At 36.7% G+C, this 19,188-nt stretch overlaps 1 protein-coding gene across 5 annotated transcripts in view; it reads right to left on the bottom strand.

Annotated features, from left to right (window-relative positions):
• LOC128867667 (uncharacterized) overlaps nt 1–19,188 on the bottom strand; it is a 105,159-nt gene that overhangs the window by 3,139 nt on the left and 82,832 nt on the right. For 4 of the 5 annotated variants that reach the window (XM_054109089.1, XM_054109091.1, XM_054109092.1 and 1 more), the window contains exons 4-10: nt 7,221–7,342; nt 6,968–7,052; nt 6,810–6,888; nt 3,487–3,655; nt 3,250–3,408; nt 2,890–3,067; nt 1,378–1,544 (exon numbers count right to left, since the gene is read on the bottom strand). In XM_054109089.1, coding sequence (XP_053965064.1) covers nt 1,378–1,544; nt 2,890–3,067; nt 3,250–3,408; nt 3,487–3,655; nt 6,810–6,888; nt 6,968–7,052; nt 7,221–7,342 — 959 coding nt within the window. The remainder of the gene's footprint in view (nt 1–1,377; nt 1,545–2,889; nt 3,068–3,249; nt 3,409–3,486; nt 3,656–6,809; nt 6,889–6,967; nt 7,053–7,220; nt 7,343–19,188) is intronic. The other variant, XM_054109094.1, reaches the window with a different exon arrangement.

The following is a 19,188-nucleotide window of genomic DNA, read 5'->3' as shown; positions in this document are numbered from 1 at the left end:
GAATTCTGTCCATATTCCCTTCAATGAAGTGCAAGCTTCCAACTCCTGCTGCCGATATGCACCCCCAAACCATCACATGACCACCGCCGTGCTTTACAGTACCACGTAAATTTTGAGTTTGGAGCTCCGTATTTGGTTTCCTCCACACGCAAACCTTTCCGTCAGACCCAAATAGGTTATATTTACTCTCATCAGAGAAAATAACCGTATCCCAGAATAAATCTGGCTTTCCAAGGTACTCCGTTGCGAACTGTATTCTAACCTTTTTATTTTTTGCGCTTATAAAAGGCTTATTTCGAGCCGTTCGACCGTGAAAATCGTTGTTCCGAAGAATTCTGCGGATGGTTTCAGGGTTGCTCTTTTTTTCCAAGGTACTTTTCTGCTTCCACAGCTAAATGGGGTGCACTTATTTTTGGATCCTGCTTAATTTTTCTTAGAATCCACCTTTCATCAGCTTCATTAATATCTTATTAGGAGCATTTCTGCCCTTATCTGCAATGCGATTCTCCCGTACGAAGCGCTGTATAATATATTGGACTGTTGAAGGGCTCAGCTCAACAATTTCAACGATTTTCTTTTGGGTTTTGCCCTCCTTATAGTGTTTAATCACGATTTCACGCCTTTCAATTGATGCGCGTCGACCCATCCTGATAGCCACCAAAATAATAAGTGAAATAATTTCTAATAGCATATTAAGCAGGTAAAAAACAAATCAAAAGTCAATTGAAGTTTTGTATTACTCTTAAATAACGGTTAATTGAAACAAACGAAATAAGCTGTGACGACGATTTTGCAAGAGCTTTTGTTGTTGCTATATATTTTCTTCTTTGATAATATTTTTGAATTTTGTTTTTGTCCCGTTACACGAAGAAGTGAATAAAGAATAAAATGCCAAAAATTTTTTTTTGTAATATTGCATTTTTGTTGTTTATTTTTCAATGAAAAGTAAAAATATTGTCTCACACGAAATAAGCTGTGAGTCACTGTATATCGACTGCGTATCCAATTAGAAACAGTGCTTTGAAAATGTTTACTATACCACCTATCAAACGAGATAATTAGTTGGTTTTCTACTTTGCTACATAAATCACCGCGAAAGAGTAGTTATTAACTTCATCAAACTTGATAGAGACCGTAAATATTTCAAATTTACTTTAAATACAAGTACAAGTAAATATTTCAAATTGACTTTAAATACAAGTACAAGTAAAAACTTTAAATTACTTTAACCGATTAGTAGCATTAGAAGCACGAATCCTTCTTTTACCGCAAAGTATGCAATACTTTTATATGAATCCAATTTTTATAATCCAATGATTATTCACTAACATCTTTCCTCCATTGATATCAAGGTGCTTAATGAAATTGTGTACTCACCCGGGTATGGTATACGTCCATACGTCACTAACTCGGTGAGTAAAATGCCAAAACTCCACACATCAGACTTAATAGAGAATTTGCTGTAGTTGGCCGCTTCGGGAGCTGTCCATTTGATAGGGAAACGTGCACCGACACGGGCCTCATACTCGTCTTCTTTGATAAGTCTGAAAAGAGAAAATATAACAAAAATAAGTATGTACTCGAATTCTTTATCTTGTTAATGAAACAAAAACATGGGAATTTATCAAGGAACTTAAGGTAACTTGTGAGTAGAATCATCTTTCATTTTCATCGCTCTGTTTTCCGACACTAACCTTGGATAAAATTGTTCTAAAACAGATCTTTATTAGCTTTTGAATTGATTGAGATTCGCTAAAGATATGTATGGGTTGAGAGGAAGCGTGGTTTAAGCAAAACTTGAATCTAAAGTAAGGAGATTAGCAGAGGATCACCCCGCTTTTAGTATGTATAAAATATTCTCCTTATTTTCCTCTATACTCAATTTCAGTTAGGAGCATACATTTTACATACCCATAAGCTTGTATGCAAGTTTTTTCACTTATACATTCAAAAACCTAATAATACTAGCAGGACCATAAACTACAGATAATATCTAAGTTAAAATAATCTTTAAGAAGTTCGCTTTAGCACATGATCCCATATACAAATTTGAATTACCCGGTACTTATACTAAAAATTCAGGAATTATGAATACGGATTCCAAATTTTTGTTTCTTTTTGTTTTTTTTTTTGTATAGTGAAAATTAATTAGATGTTTTAAGAAATACGGCTTGGTATCTTTTCTGATTTTGAAAATATTTATGTTGATAATAGGTTGTTTTTAGTCCAGTGAGTGGACTATATAGCGTGGAATCTCATTTTATTCGCCTATAGATAAAAGTCGTACGAATATCTGTCACGATTCCTCTTTCATCGAAAAGAGTAAATCTTGTCATAAAGCATGCATGAACACAATTTCTTTCAAATGACTTCTGGCTTTACAGTAACCCATTCTGCCAAACCAATATGTTAGTAAATTTTCGCGAGTACTTATCTCAGCAATGGCTACTTCGATTTCGTGTTTGAGCTTTAAAATAGGCTTCGGTTGGTTTTCGTAACATTTATCCTTAACAGCGCCCCTCAAAAAATGGTCTAATAAAGTTAAATCGCAGCTGCTAGACGTCCAGCTAATATCATCGTAAGTGATTTTTCGATTTTCGTTTTTAATATTTCCCCAACTGTGTTCAAACTAAAAGCGATTCATTTTGAACATTTCTAGCCAAAAACTAAACTTTAAAAAGCTAGTTTGAGCACCCTGTATATGGAATAAAATTCTCATTTGACTGCAACACAGTCAGTTGGCCACAGCCAACATTCAATCAATCAATCAATCGCCTACTTCACATTTGATTCTTGTTATTGTAAACATTCCTATGACTCGTTTGAGATGCTTCATACTGCATAGAACAATACGCCACACGGGTAATATGTTTTCCCCACTAAACTTACCTCGCTAAACCAAAATCGGCAATCTTGACAACATTATTATCGCCCACCAGCACATTACGCGCTGCCAAGTCTCTGTGAATGTAATTCTGTTGCTCCAAATAAGCCATGCCAGCGGCAATTTGTGCGGCCATATCGATGAGTATCGCCATTTTCAGACTGCGTCCCTTGCCTGCAAGTACTATAAATTATTTTCAACTGCACATTACAAACTTCATGTAACGCAATGACAAACTACAAGCTAGCGCATACGAATACATTTTTTTTTTGTGTATTGATATGTGAGTATGTGCATATATCCAAAATTATATAATAAATAGTTGTATGAATGCAATAGATGAATAGAGGAGATCGCTAGCGCACCTTGCAGGTACTCCAACAGAGAGCCGTGCTTCATCAATTCTGTAATGATGTAAATGGGCTCCTCTACTGTACAAACAGCATAGAGTTGTATGAGTTTTGTGTGACGCAGCTTCTTCATAATTTGAGCTTCAGCCAAAAAGTCTTTTGGATCCATTGTGCCTAAAGGGTGGGAAAGCAAAGGCATTATTAATTAATTAATATCAGCTGTCAATATTCGCTAACAATTTGTTGACTTACCTGACTTCAGCGTTTTAATTGCTACTGGTGTGGTATTATTCCACAATCCCTCCCATACTTCGCCAAATTGACCGGAACCCAATTTGCGCACAAATTTGAGTGAAGTTCTGTCGATCTCCCATTGATCGCGTGTTCGATGCGATAGGCCTTCGGTGACGGGTTTCTCGATCTGAGGTAAAAATTTTAAATATTTTAGTTAAGTCAACTTAAAAAAAACAGAATGACGGTACACACATAGATTTGTAAGAGATATTGTTAAAATGTTAGTCGGTGTGTTATGTACACTAGAAGTTGTGTGCTTATGTGTTGTTGGGTACACTTTAAGACATGTGTATATACATATAGGTTTTTGTTCGTTTGTGATATATTCATTTGCACACAAGAGAGGAGAGGAGAGATTAAAGCAGTGGCTTCCGAGAAATTTCGAAAGTATTTAATTGCTTAGCAAGAAAGGTACTCCGATAATTCTATTGATAATAATTCTCAATTAAATTTCTATTAGGGCCAGTTTTCCAGCTAATCCGTGCGAAGTTGAATACTTAAACCTAGTTTGAAAGCTCCTCACAGTTAAATGTACACTGATAAAAATAATGTGACAATTTCTATTTTAAAACGCTAGTAAGTCATAAATTGCCTCTTCTTCTTTCACAAATCTCTCTTTGACAACTTTGGAAACTTTAAGAAAAAATAGTGGCTTGTGAGCGATAGCAAAATGTAACGGTCTACGTAATTTCTTTTTTGTGATCAACTCTTTACCGTCATGGTTATGATATTATATAAAATTAGGTTAGACGGGCTGCTCTTAGAAATAGATGATGTTCGGGAAAGATTTGCACTGTTCTATCTCCTACCTACCTAACAGGCAGTCACAATCGAAAAGCAGAGTGGGTTCTACTTATTCATCTTTAGCAAAAATCCTTAAGCGTGGCTCAGCAATTCTGCTTCTGAGCAATAGATGGCTTAGGTGATAAGCTTTGAAGGTTTTTCATGACAGGAATGACACGGTGCTCACCAATTCTTGCCTACGGACGACCGTCATTCGTCATTTTTATTAATATTTTTATAATTTATGCTTAGTACACGCCTTTATGAAATTTCCAATTTCGGTATTAGCCGATGATAAATTCCTCAAAGAAATATCTTTATTATTTCGTACAATGTTAAGGGGGGAGCCTGGTTTATGAGGTCTAAAAATTGCATCTCTTTGCGATTATTTTTTTAAGGAAAAAATTAATTTAGCACTGCAAAGTTTTTTCTATCTTTTAATGAACATTTAAAAAGTATAAAAAATTTCTGTACTGGTTAAAATAAGTTGAAAAAAATGTTTAACATAGAAATTAGTAGAGCGCTGCAACGCTGGAGTTTCCAACTGGCGTACAAGATACAGCTCGTAATTATTATCTAAAGCAAAAAATTCAAATGGATTTCTAGTTATCATGATTTTTTATTCTAGATGAACTAAGAAAACTGAGAGAAATTCCAAAAGTTCTACTTTTTGGAGGTTTTAAAGAAAACAAATGACTTTCCATAAAAAAAAAAATCACTTCAACTTGGTATAAAAATCTTGAAATTTTTTTTTTTATCTATTTTTTTAGTTCAAATAGAAAAGAAATTAATACTGAAGGGAACAAGCTATGATTCATTTCAAAAGCTTCATTAGTTTTTTTCATTCATGTACGCCAATTCAAAGAAATCATAAAAATGAAAAGTCGAGAAAAGAAGATAAAGTTTGTACTATAGCTGTCCGGTCACAGCGTAACTACCTAACGCTCGCATATCTTTGGCTTTGTATCAACGGAAATATTGAGAATTAGGCCCTGTAAGTTTGTGTGAATATTCTGAAATATATTAGGAATCGCTTAAAACGAAAAAAAAAAAATTGGATTTTTTTGACCTTATAAACCTGCGAGGCACTGCCGTCGAATGAAAAATTTGGGCATTTAGACATTTTTGCTGGCATCCCTCATTTGGTATATTATTTCTAAGACCCTAAAGCACCTTTTAAGACAAAAAAAAATTTTTCGATTTTTTCAAAATTCTAGACCAGCTTCCCCCCTTAAGGATATCGCTGCTACTTAAGCAATATCTACATACATTTTTTGCATGCTTTTGGAAATTTTTGAAACTTAACACTAATTAATTAACGCAATATCGCTCCTACTATATTGCACGATCCTGAATTTGTGAAAAATTTTACATTACTTTTATCCGCAAAACATTCCTGTCTTACCTAATTTTTTCATAATTTTCACCTGACTTTAGAAAGCATCACAATTCAAAGAATACAAAACTGTTTTGGGAATTCATACAAAAAATATACAATTCGAAGCAAAGATTTATTAAAACCTGCTATAATCTTCTCCTTGCATACCGCATAATGTAAACCTCTTACAATATGTTTGTGTAAGTAAATACTCGTATATGCTGACACAATTGTTGTGAATGATTGGCCAATAATACCTTAATAAGAAGCAATACTCTCTTCTAAACAAATTACTATTACACATACTAGTATGTATATGAAGATGAGAGAAATGGTAATTCAATAAAATAAAATAATAATAATAATGCCTAGCAAAGTTAGACTTTTGGAACAAAATATGCAGCTCGCAGAAATGGATGATTAGGTGACGACGAGTGAATGCAATTTGCAGAGGACAACACATGTAAACACAACAACACCAATACATGGAGGAGTAGGTGAAAAAAAGGTAGACGATTTTCCACGCTCCAAAACGCTTAAACCATCAAAGTGATGTGAACGTGAAAAAATTATGGATTTTTTTATACATTAATTAATGTCAAAACACAGGCATTTAGGTGATAACGGAATTGTGGATGACTGCTGAAAGTGGTTGGTGTGTGAGTGTGGTGGTTTAGTTAGAAGAAACTCCTACCTCGAAAATACCCGCAAATTGGTTTGCCTATTTCATTTCATTTTTCGCAAGTTAAAATGTGATTTGTTTTAAGTAGTTAGTTAAATATATTCCAAGTATTATTTAGTATGCGAAATAAAATAATCATTTCGGTAAATATTGTAAAAGTAGAATGGTAAAAAAGAAAAAAATTGTAATAAAGAAAATTGCATATTCAACAAATGAAGGCAAGGGTATGAAAAAATCTATGTATATATCTAGGTTGATAGGAAGAACGGAGTGGAAACATAAACAAACCCTTTAATGAATGAGCAGTATGACAGGTGTAAGCACCCGATAATGGGAACTCAAATATTAAAATCTATACTAATGATGGTGAGCTATGTAAATGTTAATGTGAATGTGAATAGTGAGTAGAAATGGTGACATATGACATTGGCGACTGACCTGTACGCATGGCTTGCATAGATTGACGCACAAACCATCGGAATCCTTGGAATAATGCTCAACAAGTTCTTGGAGTGTTCTGGAAAGAACAGGAAAGGAGGAACAAATGTTAACAAATTTCGCCTAAAATCATAACTCCCATATTTCACATTACTCACCTAAAAGTTGTGCGGCGCGCAATAAAAAAGCCACCCTCGTCCAGTTGCCGTATACGGTAATGCTTTACTGTATCACCATCACGCACTGTCAATTAAGAAGTAAAAATTATTATTTATTATTCACAGATGCAATCAGGCGAGAAAATATTATATGAAATAATACAAAATTGCATGCAATGCAAACAAATGTTTTCCTAATTGCAATTTTATCATCTTATAATTGCAAATAAAAAAATTGTTCGCTGTTACTCACCTGATAGGGAATAGTCGTTGTGGCGGCTCTCAGAGTCGCGTATCAAATATGCTCCATGTTCATTTTCTGGCAGTAATAGTTTCTTCTCAGCCTCAATTCGTTTTATCTTGCGGAAGTACCAACTGTAAAGAAGTCGAAAAAAAAAATATTAAATCATAAATTGCTAATAAGAAGAAGATACCGTACAACAAGGAAATGCAATCACAAGCCGATCGCGAAATCCAAAAAAATTCAATATAAATGTGTTCATATACACACTTATGGGCACATAATTAAGTCGCTTTGTTGCAGCATTCGTATCTCTTTTCATGCCACATTTTTTCAGTTAATTTTTTATAAATATAAATTTTATGTTATATAACTTTATCAATCAAATCAAAGTACAAATTTCAAAAAATTGCACTGTGCTCAGATTTTAAAGTGTTTTAGAACAAATGTTTTGATAGTTGACTTTACTTAATTTGGGTTTTAAACTCAAAGTTTGAAGTCGCTCAAAAATCGCGTTGATTTTACAAAGCTTGTTTTGCATTTTTTTTTTTTTTTATAAAAGACTTCAAACATCCAGAAAATTCTCAACATCGCGCTCGAAAAAAAATTTCAAAAATCAACGCGATTCTTGAACGAGTTCAAGCTTTCACTTTGTTATACTAAAATGGCATGGGCTATAAAACTACATACTCAGTTTTCTAAAAATTCTTATTAAAAGTTGATATTTTTTTGAAATTTGTTGAATTTTTGTGAATTTGGAATTTTGATTTATAAGGCTTCTGTTATACTCGTAAAATTAACTATATTTTTATAGAAATTCAAGGAAAACAATGCAGCATGAAAAATATTGTGAATATTGTAAGAGGTGACTGAATTATGTGACCATAATTGTATGCAGGTAATATATATATATATATATAAATAGTATCAAGATAAGCTCTGTTGTGATGCAATAAGTCATGAGTGGCATGACAGCGAATGCATAATAACCGATCACGGATGATGGTCAAGTGTGGGGTAATAAAAGATGTTAATAGCTTTGTTGTGACGGCGATAATGAAGCGTAAGAAAATGCGGCTGGCAATGATGACGTAATTTCGTATGAAAAACATGCGAAAATTTGATTTTCACAGCTGCGTCAAGAGCATACACATATAAATACACATATGCAAGTACACTTATACTGTTACGGACATTATCTGTGCGAATGTTTTAATAATTTTCAGGCAACTCTGCCTCCTTTTAACATTCCGAGCTGCTTTTCGTCCTCATATACTTAGTCCTCTTATAATTTTTCAATTACTGGACAAATTCTTCAAAGCTTATTTGTTCCAGGATTAACCAAATATCATTGAATTCACGGAAGTGGTATGTAAAAACAGGGTGGTTTACAAGGTGTCGTGTTGTCTTATGTTTTTAACGATTAAATAACTTATAACTTTTTAACTGTGTGAAAATTCATAATATAATTTACTTTATAAATTTTTTGTTAATTTACATACGTATTTTTAGCTGTTTAAAATTTACGACGTACAATAATATGACACTAACGACCTGTATCAAACAATTTGTGATAAATAAGAAATCATAGGTAAACATATTGGTAGCTAAATGTAAAGGATTCACCAACGATTGGGTTTTCTCTACATTATTCGCTATTTCGCGCCTTAAAAGGAAGCAGGAATTCAATGTGTATGTGTAATAATATCGAAATATTGTAAGCATACAACCGATGGATGTTGTGTTGCAGAAACAGTGCGAAATAAAAAAAAATAACTTTCGAAGTAATCCTCCAACAATGCCGTTCGATAGATCCCTCCATTCGTAGGACAAAATCAAGACACGCATCACAAGTTAGGGGAGAAGCTCAGCTTAACATTTTATAAATATGTTTTATAAATAATAGAAATCGAAATTGATTATAAAAAACACCTCGGCATTAAAAATTGTCAAGTAGAAAATTAGATAATTGAATTTTAATTATCGAATCTAAAAATATGTGCAATATGCAAATAAGTTTGCTTTTCATGCACAAGCGGCTAACGACTTTATTTATTTATCATATTTTTCTCATACACCTGTTTGTAGTCATGTGTGCATACATACTGAGGAATAGCAAACAGTAAATGTGGTCATTAATGAAATATTGTCGGAATCTCTATCAAAATTCGAAAGCGAAAACAGCTGAGCACAGTTAATATGTTCTTGAGAAATGGCCAGCATGTATGTATGTGAGTTTTAGAAGACGTGCAAGAAAATGAGCAAAATCAAAAATATACTAATAAGTAGCCTAAATATACCAGGTACGACTATTAAATAAAGAGTCTTGCGCTGCTTTAGAAAAAATACGCACGCTTGAAACGCAGCGACAAAATTGGTAGCTGTTTAGCCAGAAGGTTGATTTTTCGCATGCAGCCCCCCCTCGTACAACTTAGTGGTTCTGCCAATTTTGACATACGGTTGCCTAGTTTGGTGGTTAGCTCTTCAGAAGGGCTACAACTTCACTAAATTAGAGAGAGTGCAGAGAACTGCATGTGTGGGCATCACTGGTGCCTGTAGAACATGACCCACCGCTGCGCTCAACGTTATACTCCACTTAATTCCTGTGGATCTGCAGGTTAAATCCATTGCTGCTCAGAGTGCTATTAGACTGAAGGAGTTTGGCCTTTGGAGAAAACTCCCTGTTGGGCATAGCAGCATCTTGAAGCAGATCTCCCCTTCCTTCTCTGATATTCGCACCGACCTCTCCATCCGCAAACTGTGCTTTGAGGGTTGTGCTAGGGCTATCTTTCCGAGCAGGCAAGATTGGAAAGAGGGGAGAGTTGTTGCGGATATAGATGCTTCTGTTTTCACTGACGGATCCAAAATGGAGTCTGGAGTGGGAGCGGGGGTCTACTCCAAATCAGCCAACATTTCGGTCTCCTATAAACTGCCGGAGACAAGCAGCGTCTTTCAAGCAGAGGTCTTCGCGATCCTGCAGGCATGCAAAATGCTTCGGGATCGCTGTTGGGAGGGAGACATAAATATTTTTTCCGATAGCCAAGCTGCAATCAAGGCACTGTTGTCGCCGTATTGCAGCTCTCTTCTCGTGAACTCCTGTAAGGAGGAACTTAAACGCCTCGAACGTGCAGGAAACATTTCCCTCATCTGGGTTCCTGGGCACAGGAATATAGAGGGAAATGAAATTGCCGATGAGCTTGCCAGGAAGGGGGCGGCAGAACCGAATCCAGCTGCCCTCTTCTCAGACATCGGTATCCCCTTGGCCGTCGTTAAAGGGAAACTACACAACTTCTTTCTAAGAAAAGCTCAAGACAGATGGAAGTCTGTCTCATCGTGTGCCATTTCAAAAGCACTATGGCCTCAATACGATATAAACAGAACGCTTAAGGTGATGGGAACCCCCCGCCATTCAATTTCCAAACTCACTGCGGTGATCACTGGCCACTGGGTGATCGGCACTCACGCGGAGAAGCTTGGAATTCCGTACAACCCCCATCGCAGAAGCTGTGGGGATCCTACAGAGAAAGAGACTGTGGAACACTTTCTCTGCAGATGTCCGGCTTTGGCGGCTGGGCGCTTGAGATTCCTCAGCGTCCCCTTTGGGGATGACTTGATGAAATTCTCCAGCCTAGATCCCTTTTCTCTCCTCCGCTACATCAACAGCACTGGATGGCTGTAGACGGTTTTATCTCCTCCCTTAATCCTTTCACAGGTAGTGGTCCACTTTATGGTATCAAAACGGCACGTAAGTGCTACTTGTAGTGTATCTGGGGTACTCTTGCCATCTTACCTACCTACCTACCTACCCCCCTCGCTTCTGTAAACAAACTAGTGATGAAACAATGTACGAGCGATTAGTGAGTCTGCAGGAATTCATGTTCTTGCTGAGCTCCGTAATAGAATAAAGAAAAACTACCCGAATTGTGGAAGGGTATGTGGAATGTACATTCGGACATGACCCAGCCAGCATAGCCACTGGATCTTTATTCGCTGCGCTATCCCTATGTCGTCGTAAAGCTCATACAGCTCATTGTTCCACCGCCTGCGATATTCGCCGTTGCCATCGTGCAAAGGTCCAAAAATCTTGCGCAGAATCTCTCTCTCGAACACTCCAAGCGTCGCTTCATCGGATGTTGTCATCGTCCACGCTTCTGCGCCATACGTTAGGACGGGCATGATGAGAGCCTTGTAGAGTGTTAGTTTTGTTCGTCGAGAGAGGACTTTACTACTCAGTTGCCTACTACTTAGTCCAAAGTAGCACTTGTTGGCAAGAGAGATTCTACGTTGGATTTCAAGGCTGACATTGTTATCGGTGTTAATGCTGGTACCTAAATAAACGAAGTCTTTTACAACCTTGAAATTATAACTGTCAACAGTGACGTGGGTGTCGATACGCGAGTGCACCCACTGTTTGTTTGAAGGTGGGAGAAACTTCGTTTTGCCCTCCCTCACCACCAGACCCATTCGCTTTCCCTCTTTATTCAATTTGGAGAAGGCAGAACTAACAGCGCGGTTGTTAAGTCCGAAGATGTCCATATCATGGGTATACGCCAAACCGCTCGGAGAGGTCCTTCCCAATTCTGAAAGGAGGCAGCTTTGAAAACAACGAAAAGATGGTGTGTGTTGATTCTCCTTTCACGGATATTTTACAAGATTTGGCGTATTGTGAATTTTTGGTCGATGCTAGACTTTCCAGGTGTAAAGCCACACTGATAAGGTCCAATGAGTTGGTTGACGGTGGGTTTCAGCCTTTCACACAATACGCTGGCTAGAACAACCTTATAGGTGATATTTCGAAGACTAATCCCGCGCTAATTGGCACAGATTGCAGGAGCGCCCTTCTTATGAATTGGGCAGAGCACATTTAATTTCCAATCGGCAGGCATGCTTTCATCCGACCATATTTTGCAGCTATCACTGTTTAACAGGTTCGAGAAGTGTTCCCTCCTTAATTTAAGTATGCTCTGTATGTCAGTCACCAGATCGTCGTCGTTTTTCTTACAGGAAAACGCCCCGGTCTTAAAACCTTCTGTGAGCCGCCCAACTTTCTGGTAGAATTTTCCGGCGTTGTTCCTATTGGTCAGCATCTCAAGCCCCTCACGCTCACGTATTTCGGCCTCTCGTTTCTTCTTTCGGATAACACGTTTCTCTTCTTTTTTTAGTTCTCTGTAGCGATCCCACATGGCTCGCGTTGCGCCCGATCGCAGCGTGACTCTATAGGCGGCATCCTTTCTTTCTGCGACAGCATGACATTCCTCGTGAGATCTAAGCATATAACTAAAAAATCAACACCAATTGTACTTAATTTTTGATTTTTTTTTTCTTTCTTTTCTTGGCCTGGTTAATGAAAATGAAAATATACAAAATAAGTAATAAAAAAACTTAAAAGCACCATTACAGGCGCTTTTCAAACTGCTTTGTCATAACATTAACATTGACCTTAATATGAAAATCTTCTCAAATATACGGCACTCTTTCTTTATTTTTCATTGTTTTGTTGTTACGGTTTTTCTAATTGATTTTTGCTTTTTTTGTTTTGTTCCCAGTGCCGGCAGAAATTTCAGTTATAAGCAGTTGTGTACAGCCTCACAAAATATGCTTAATACCTGCAAGATATCGGAAGTGTAAAGCCACATAGGTATACTGCCGAATTGTATAAAAAACAACTACCCCAACAGAAACAACTAATTCTGATATAGCAAACATTTTTATCAACTAAATAATTTATGAAAGTCATGATTAGCGTGCCGTCAGAAAAAAGGGGCAACAAATTAACAGCCTCTCTAAAGCATTAAGTCACCGCAGTTGTACTGTAAGCAACACCGGTAGCTAAATTTATGTAAAACCAGTAACAGTAGCGGGCAACAGTCAACTGCAATTGATTGCTGGTAATTTTTATTAGACATAAATTGGCAGCGTAAATTACTGAATGCCAATAGAAAAATAAGCCAAACTTATAGATATGAAACTATATACACACATGTACATACATATATATGCATACATGTATTTTTATGCATGAGCATATAACACAGGTTCGTGTTAGTTGCCAGCTTATCGTCGTTGTTAACTTCGAAAAAAAAAATGGATGCAGATGTAAATTTTTCCACGTTGCTGTGTTGGTCGTATACTTCGAGGTACTATCGATATTTAGCAACTGATAACATTTTACCTTACAATTATCAGTTGCTGAAAATTGATATCAGAATTAAATTTTTAAACGCTTGCTTTTACTATTTATTTTTCAGCAAATGCTAATTGTTTACGGTCCAAAAAATTATACACTAACACGAATTTGTGCGTGAAAAATCATTACTGTCTACATTGTGGGTAATATTTACTTTTTATTGCCCCAGACAATCGGAATAGCCATGTAAGTAGCGTTTCAAATGCTTCTTCACAAGTTGCTAATTTGATTTAATATGTTAAGTATGGGCATACACAGTGTTTACCTTTATAGCATTATTTTTTATAATTTGCTGCAAGTTTGTTTAGAACTAATTTTTTTAATATCTTTTTTGTTTCTAAGTGGATTTACATGGCAAAAATACCTGTTATAACGCATATAAATTTAAAAAGTAAAAGTTTCTCTTTTTACATACACATTTATGTAAGTTTTATAATGAAAGTTGAGTCAGATTTATTTGTTTAAAATTTTTTTCTTTTGGTACAGCACTTAAAAGGGAATACGTGTTTACGCTTATATGACGACTGGCATAGAAGACTTTCACTCAAATGCACTTGACATGTTCGGAAGTCTTTTATATGGAAGCTAATGCTCAACATCGTTCGCAAAAAAAATTGCCAAAAATCAACGCGATTTTTGAGCAACTTCAACTTTATACTTCGTTGTACTAAAACTGAATGGTTGGTCTCCTTACCGCGGGGATGGGACTTAAATGGAGGTTAGATTCTATTTAGGAATTTAACCCACCATGAACTAAGAGGGAAGCTCCGTCTAGGGATTGGCGAATAACCCATTCGCGAAACGGCGCGTGTGCTGCTACGTCCAATCATCTATACGGAGAGCACCGTACCAACACATTCCCAAGCCAATGTGTTCTTGGAATCGTGCCGAGGGCTGAATGGTGCAGGGAACTGAAACATGTGCATCGCGAACGGAGTTTCCCTCTCGAATACCTGGCCGCCTTCGAGAGTAACTGTGGCCTTACTGCGGTAAGGGTCGACTGGTCAAGGGTTGACCTAGAAAGGTGCGTTGCTGAGATCAGCAGCTCACTGGAAGGCTTAAAGCTTAAGCTTATTCCGGCCAAGGACATATCTTGCCCCCCTCGCGCTCGCATTTGGCTACCGGTGATGGACTTAAGCGGTGCAGACGTACTGAAATACTTAAAGTCACACAGCCCTGCGGTGCCGATGGACGACTGGGCAATCGTGAAGGCAGAAAAACCGCAAAAGGACAGCATGCCATTCGTTCTGCAGATTAACGATGAGTGCCTGCCAATTCTCAAAAACTCTGACAACAAAATGCGGTTTGGTCTAAGAAAGGCCAAACTGAAAATTTTCAAAGCAGACGGCAATGAAAATGAAGAGGACCCAGATGAGGTCGACAACAATATACAGCTAGAAAGGCTAGAAAAGCTTGACCTAGCTGAAGACAATAACAAACCCAATGTCTAGAGCCATACAGGGGAATCTGCAGCACTCGAAATGTGCTACAGAGAACTTGGATGTCTTCCTCAGGGAAGGGGGCATCGACATCGGATTTATACAGGAGCCATGGGTCGGAGACAATGAATTTGAATTCCTACTAAACACCAACCTCGACATATGCAAAGTAGAGACCACCCCAACCTTCACTTTTCCGAGTTCGGCAAATTTTCCAGGCTGGGAATAGGTCTTAGACGTTACCCTATGCACAAATAATTATTCCCCAATAGTCACAAATTGGAGGGTATCCGACAAGAAATCCTTTTCGGACCATAGTTAGATTATCTTCGATATCAATTTTAATCTTGAGAAACCGACCCCATATAGAAACCTTAGAAGAACAAACTGTCCAGATTGCCTGCATAAGGATACTTTAAACTAACATTATAACTTTCACACGATATTATTGATCTTTGAAAAGATAATAAAACTATGCTGCAATGAGAAAAAATTTTAAAATTTGCAAACCTAGCGAACATTAAGCCTCGAATTTTCAATTACTTCATTGCTTAGATTCGACTGGATTTGAGCAATAACTAGCAGTTTTGCATTGACTTTGAAGTCATTGGTCCCCTGATGGCTTATTAGCATAGATCTGCGAGTTCAAAAATACCCAACAAGAAAAAGTTTACCGGGTTGATCTGGGTTAGCAATTCACGTCATCTACGCATGAGAAAGAGAAATAACTATACCCTTAAATTATTCCCAACACAGTTTCATGAATTGCGCGTGCTACTTATTCTGTAATTTGGCAGTGATGCTGAATAATAAACAACAGATTTGGCAGAAGCTTTGATTTCTATTTGAAAATCCTACATAACGAACCACCTGTTTGAAACCGTTATGACTCATTTACGCATTAAACTTCCACTTTATTGGTATAAACTTCTGGTGATGGCATCAGATTAAGAAATTGAGCTGCTAATGAGTGTGTGAATTGTGCCTTTGTTGCCTCACTGGAATATGCTGATAAAATGGGCATGAAAGACTTTAAAATAAACATTCGGCCCATTAAAAGCGATAGGTGGTGCAAAATTTGATCGATCAATAATAAAACGTAGTCGAAGGCGACATATTCCAGAAAAGAAAAAAGTATTCAGACACTTATAATACCCTTTGACTTTTTCATTGCTGCTCCACGAATGAGTGTAAGTTAAAATAGATTTGATACATCAGGGCATTTGTATAGCAAAATGATTGAGATTTGACAATATATTTGATTCCTGTGTGTCTGAAAGTGACCCAGTATATCCTGCATCCCTACTTACTCACAGGTACTATAGTGTTTCATATGGAAATTTAATTTCTAGCCAAAAAATATTTTTCAATAGTGAGGATCAATGTGTGCTTTCGAATATTTGAATTTTAAAATATATTTTTTTTATAGTAAATCTAAGTTATTAAAAAATAAATTTAATTTCATCGTCATTCATATATTATATAAATTATATTATATTTTTATATTACCCTGTTATATTTTGTATCGCAATATACGCACCCACAAACACATGCGACAGTTTCTATGACATAAAAGTGCGCAGAAAGAACAGATCTTTCGCAGGAAATTAGGTTTTCTTTTTACAAAATTATGCACGTATGAGAGTGTATTCCACACATACTCATATAAATACATATGTATATACCTATGCGCATAGAGTACAGAAATTTTATATTTTACTGAATGTGGAGCGCGAATATAAAAAATAATTTCCATTCATGCATTGACAGTATATTAATGAGAAAAAGATGTAAGATAGATACAACAACCAGGCAGTGAAACCGGCGAGCTCGGATTTATGCTACTACCAGTTTTCATTCCAGCCAAAGTACAATAGTCTAAAGTTTTCTATATTCATTTACTGCTAACAGTTGGTATTTTTACTATACCCTACCAAATGTTAAGGACAACCTATGGAAGGTAAGCTCTTCCCATACCATTTAACGAACATTTGAGTGTTGTATTAGTTAATGAGCTAAATTAGGTAAAGGACAAAATAAGCAGATTATTGACTTCATCAACATTTATATTCATCTTATTATCATTTTGTGCATACCCATTTTGAAAAATTTATATGTATAGTAAAAGAAGAATATTTATTTTAAACACACTTTAAAACACTTTCGAACTAGTATGATTTTTACCAAAAATTACCAATTCACGTACAAGAATGCTTGCTGAGTTGTTTGGGTTTTTGATTGAGGTAAAATACAGCAAAAAATCTATGAATACAGTATGGCGATAAGTTGATGTATTGTCAAAGCGAATGGAGTGAAAAATATGGGTACATGCATATCAGATTAAAAGCTGGAAGCCCAAAGCAAGAGGAAGTGAACTGAGTGTTGAAAATATAACGAGGTATGTAAGTAAGAACATAGAATTATGTCAACTTTAAGCGCGAAATAGGGCGCATCAATGTAGTAGTCATGTGCCGGGTCCAATACAGCTAGGCACACTCGCAACACTCACAACACAAAAGAAACATAGTTTAAATATAATGAAGGCAGAGCTTTGAAGAAGAAAAATTTCAAACTTGCGAATACATATGTGCTGTGGGGGAGAGACTTGACAAGGAGGAGATTGAACACTTTTTATTGTATAAAGTTAAAGGGCAGCGCCGGAAGGGTTGACTTATTTAAAGTCCAACCGGAATGATGTTGGCGCCAGCTTTCACATACTTTTGGCGTCTTATACTTGCTTTCAATGCTTAAAGCCTGCATACACACACACACACGCATAAACTGCTGAAGGTATTCACGTTGCATGACTAACAAAGACCACAAAAAATAGAAGCGAGAGATAATAAAAGACAGTAAAACAGGAAATTCTTGGAAAAACTAAATACAGGGTGTACCAAATAAGACCTACTTATGTCACGCAGCAGGTCCATAGTTTGTCTAGCAGTATACGCAGTTACTCCATCTTGTTGAAACCACAAATTAGGATACTGCTCCGCCATTGGCCGCAAAAAAATGTTCTGTAAGAAGCTCCTGAAATCGATTCCGGCGTTTCATCCTTATTTTCGAAGAAATATGGACCGATAACTCTAGTGGCCATAACACCGCACCAAACAGTACATTTAGATGGGTGCAACTGATGTTGGTGTGTTGCCCTTGGATTTTCAGAGACATAACCATTTAAATGGAAATGCGCTTCAACCGCATCGAAACATTATCTAAAAAAATCAATTTGTGTGGCTAATTGTGTAAAACGAATAGCGTATTGTAGTCGTTGTTGGTGGTCTTGCGGTAGGGTTCCATAATAAATTTCTAACAATTCAATTATAACCTACAAAAAGAGAAAAATAAATATGCCAAAAAATAGAAAAGTTATTTGTGCTTAACATTGCCAGGTCTTATTCGACCCACCCTGTATATGTTCAAGTAAAGCAAAGAAAAGTAGCTAACATCTGAGGCGGACAGCGGAGACACTCCTCCATGAAATTTTGCTTAGCAAGGCAGTCAGTTTATTAAGATTTTTCATTCACTCCTGTTTTTTTGTTTTGTGCTTTGCTTAGATTCTTCATCCAAGCTTAAACTGCCATTGCTGGGCAGAGAGTTGTAAGAGGTTCAGTTGACTGCTGCGCTAAAGTCGCATGCATTGCTGCAATGAAGATGTGCATGGAAATCAGCCAAGCATACAAAATACACGCACACACACGTTCGAGTGCTGAAATGCCATGGATACTACACAGCTGCTGTCACTGAGTCAGCAAGCATGAATATGGAATGTGCAACTTGCCATTCGCAACATGTACATACATATTTCATGTTTTATTGCATTTAGGCATGCCATATGTCGGCCAAAAAAGAGGTGTAAACGATTATAAGTACTCTTATGTACATATCTACTTAGAAGTATAATGCATATGCATATAAATGTATGTTTATTGGTGGCTATGACTGTTTGCTGTTGGTAACAGCAAAAGAAAAGTGCAAATTAAAACGACAGGATGTTGGTTAGGCGCTGACGGACTAACCATCACTCATTGGAATGAAGGTGTGCGGAGAAGGCTTAAGAAAAGCAAAAACAAAAAAATTCATACATGTGAATTGAAAGGCTCGCACGCAGCAAGGCATTGAATGTTGCAATGCCTTAATGAAACACTTCACGCAACAAACTGCAACCGACAACAGCTTTTGGTCATGTTGCAACATTTTTCTTATGGTCAAGAACTAATTAATGAATGCTTAGCAGCCAATGCACACATAAATGTACATACTAATGTTAACTTTTTTTGGTGCTTATGAATGTGTTCTGTCTTTAACTCCCTTGGGAATGGCACGTCAGAGCTGACTTGACTGACCATTTGGT

The sequence above is a fragment of the Anastrepha ludens genome, chromosome 6, assembly GCF_028408465.1.
Source record: "Anastrepha ludens isolate Willacy chromosome 6, idAnaLude1.1, whole genome shotgun sequence".
In the NCBI taxonomy this organism is placed as follows: Eukaryota; Metazoa; Arthropoda; class Insecta; order Diptera; family Tephritidae; genus Anastrepha; species Anastrepha ludens.
This window is presented reverse-complemented; position numbering and strand designations above follow the sequence as displayed.